Genomic DNA, 3,840 nt, shown 5'->3' on the forward strand with positions numbered 1-3,840 from the left:
TTTTTTTTTTTTTTTTTTTTGTACCAGGGATCGAACTCGTGTCCTTGCATTTGCCAGGCAGGTGCTGGAACCACTGAGCTAAATCCCCAGACCATGTATGTTATTTTTAAATGATGATGCTCATCATTTTCTATTTTGTTTTCAGATTCCCCAGTGTGAGGACAAAAGGAACCATGCTGATAAGCTCATTTCTCTTTCAACAGTGGAGGACCCCAAAAAGCCAAGTGACCTTTCTAGTTCTACTGCAGATAGCAAAGCAGGAGAAAATGACAGACAACCAAAAGAAAGCTTTTTTCACTTTCTTGGTAACTTGTTCAATATCTCAGGAAAATCATCTCTTGGTGAAGTTAAGCAGTCTTTCAAAGATGACCATGATATAACTGAGCAAGGTTTACAGATTCATTGTGATAGTCATGTGGAAGATAGCAAAAGAGAGAGGGAAATTTTCAGTGGCTCACTGGGAATCCAAGCACTTCCAGCAGAAGAACAAGAGTTCAACTCAGATGAACTCTCAGATGCCTTTTCTTTGGATACAACACAAGACAGTGAACAGGAAACCACTGATTTGTTCAAGTAAGTTTAATATTTTATTGAGCCAAAAAACTAGGGTTTTGAACCTAGCCTTTGAAGCTAATTCCTTACTAATTGGAGAGATTGGAAAAAAACATTCTGTAATGTTTATGCTGCAGGGTATGTAATTTGGAAGCATGTTTTAGAAATTTAACTGGAAATATATATTGAGAACCTTAAAATGTGTGCAGATTATTTCTGATGATGTACAAAGGTTATTCGTGAAATGGTATTCGTAATAACATCATTGGAAACACATATCTAACAGAAAAGTGGCTAAATTATACACCTATTATATGGAATTGTCTCAACTAATGGTATAAAGTATGTGTTCCCTGCAACCAGTTATCAGCATTACCTGGGAATCATTAGAAATACAGGTGATCTAATTCAGACCCACTGGCTCAGTGTCTCTCAGTTGATGAGAGTCTAACAGTCTCACAATTTCTCCAGGTGACTTTGCACACTTTCATTTGAGTTCCAGCATTGTGAAATAATTTAAAATGGTAGAGGATTGGGTGGGATGGAAAGTTTACAGTTTTTCTCTTTTTGTTTTATTAAGTTTATTTGGTAATGAACCTTAGAAAATGACAGGATGCTGTGTACTTCAATTGTTAGTAAAGCCTTTTTTGTTAATAGAATCAGTGGTGCTAAACCTATGGCCCTCGTCCTATAGCATGATATTTGTATCATTAAAAGCTCTAAAAGGTTTGCCATCACTGAATTGCTTCAGGCAATTGTCCTGAACCATCTCAGCAAAGAAAGGTGATTCTAAAAGAAGGAAGAAGGAAAAGGACAACTGGATTCTCAGTTTGAGGTACAAGTTTCCTCCAAACCTGATTTTGGAAATCCCACAGTATATCAGATTAGCCTTCTTAGTGATATCCTATTCTCAAATATCAATCGAATTATAATTTAATAGTTGAATCCTATTTTGGCAGCAGTTTATTTTGATATTTAGTTTAAGGACTGCTCACACCTGACTTTACAGGTTACTTAAATAATATACTTAGATGGGCTGGGGATTTAGCTCAGTTGCACCATACCTGACTCACAAGTGCAAGGTCCTGAGTTCAATCCCTGATACCAGGAAAAAAAACTTAAATAATATACTTAGAGAACTATTTACTAATTATTGCATTTTAAATTTTCTAGTTATGGCTTCTCTTCCTTTTGGCTAAGATCAAGTGTAAATTTTCTAGTTGATTTGGTTTTATGATATGAATTTACTAAAAAGAATTAGTTATTCAGATTATGAGAGTACATTAAATGTGAAATGTTATTTAAAACTAAGCTTATATTTTTGAAATTACTACATTTGTCTCATAAAAATTTCAAATTATGTATAGTGAAGAGTGAATTGACTAAATTTTTGCATTGCCTTTCTAATGGAAAACGATGCTACTTTTCTCTTTATAGGTCTTTATAATCAGGTAATATTAATAAAGGTTGATGGTTTTAGACAAATTAATAATCACTGCTGTATAACATTACCATACTATCATTTTCTGTGTTACCATCAGTGGCATTTTAAAAATTTAAACAAATTATAACATATTATTCAAATCTAATTAAATCATCAAAATGCAATATGATTTAATCTTAATTAAAAATAATCTACATCTTTTTATTGTTTTTATAGATAGCTCACAATGCACATTTTATTTTTAATATTCATAATAAAATCTGATAGGTATGTAATTTAGATTGCTTTCAGTATATTAACTCATGCTTTTTGTAAAACTTTTACAGGAAGCTACTTTATTGTTGTTTAATTTCTGTATTACAGTTTTTATATTTTTCACAGGTTCATATCTGTCATAATGTGAAGCTCTTTTGCAAAGCTTTCCTTAAAACTTTAATATTCAAACTTTTTTAATGTAGAAAAATTAGAAGCCTTTCCCTCTGTGAGAGAAAACATGCTTAACAATAAAGTTTGAAAGTATATAAATCTTTTTTTTGTTTGTTTGTTTGTTTTGTATTTTGAGACAGGTTCTCACAATGTAGTTCAGGCTGCCTTGAATTCATGTAGCCCAAACTGGCTTCAAACTCATGGCAGTCAGTACTCCTTCCTCAGCCTCCAAAGTGCTGGGATTATAGGTGTGTACCACCATGCCCAGATCAAATGGAAATAAATCTTCAAGTTAAAAAATAGCTTAATCATATTTTCCTATTAATAGGTACCTTTGCTACAAGGCTAGTTATTATTTGCAGGTTGCTATTATAGAATATTTTTGAAAAATGACACATCTTTGGTTGCCTTTCGTAACATCAAGTATATCAGATTTATCCAGTTTAGAACACAACCATATTAAAGAGAGGGTTAATAAACATTAATGTGAACAATAGTTATATCCTGGGCTGCCATCCCTAAAAACGTCAGGTTTTCAAAACATATGCCTATTTCCTCAATATTTGCAATTTCTGTTTTTTGAAATCTCTCAGAATTTCATAAGTATTGTTTTCTAACTATTTGTGTCACATGCCTTTCAGATACAAGAAAAGCAAGGCATAATTATACAATGCTTGAAACATTCCATTTTATTCATTCAGCTTGTGAAAAATGCATCTTTTTAATTTCTTGTCTTCAGCTTATATTTGAAATTATACATTTTGGCATCTTATTTTTAAAATTAAAAAAATAAGATGACACTTTCATGATCTTAATATTACTCAGTTGTGGTCACTCGCCTATAACCTGTTAAAGAATGGCATAAAATATAGACAATATTGGCATGACTAACCTTTTAAAAGGTTGTAGTGTAGCTCCTAGGTAACTATAGGAACTAATTATAATGCATGAAGCTGAGCTTATAACTTTGATGTACAATGCTTTAAACATGATAATTGTTTAACATTAAAAATAGGTATTTTAGTTACAGATACATAACATTTCTGTATAGGGTGCTGTGTAAAATTATCTGGCTAGAAATTTAAGCTAGGGCATATAAATCTAATTATTGTAGTTAAAGGTATTCAAAAAGCCTTAAAAAAATATAAAACATTGATTCCTCTCTCTATATTCTAAAACTACAAAACCATTATTATAGAAAGTTAAAATTTAGTGGACTTTTTTTATGGTTTATTTTATTTGAGGCCTTTCAGATCAAAGTTACAGTGGCTTAGGAAAAAAACGCTGTGAGATCTAGTCAAGAGGGAATTGGCAGGAAGAGGACCTGAAGTTACTATACCTAAAGAATAAAATTATAGGGCCTGGGGATTTAGCTCAGTAGTACTGCCGCCTGCTTTGCAAGCGTAAAGTCATGACTT

At 32.1% G+C, this 3,840-nt stretch overlaps 1 protein-coding gene across 1 annotated transcript in view; it reads left to right on the top strand.

Annotated features, from left to right (window-relative positions):
* Positions 1-3,840, top strand: part of Crybg3 (crystallin beta-gamma domain containing 3) — a 92,586-nt gene that overhangs the window by 17,646 nt on the left and 71,100 nt on the right. Inside the window, exon 3 of the mRNA XM_019210799.2 lies at positions 146-573. Within this exon, the coding sequence (XP_019066344.2) occupies positions 146-573 (428 nt within the window). The remainder of the gene's footprint in view (positions 1-145; positions 574-3,840) is intronic.

Source organism: Fukomys damarensis, unplaced genomic scaffold (genome assembly GCF_012274545.1).
Source record: "Fukomys damarensis isolate Sample0158 unplaced genomic scaffold, DMR_v1.0_HiC HiC_scaffold_24, whole genome shotgun sequence".
Lineage (NCBI taxonomy): Eukaryota > Metazoa > Chordata > Mammalia > Rodentia > Bathyergidae > Fukomys > Fukomys damarensis.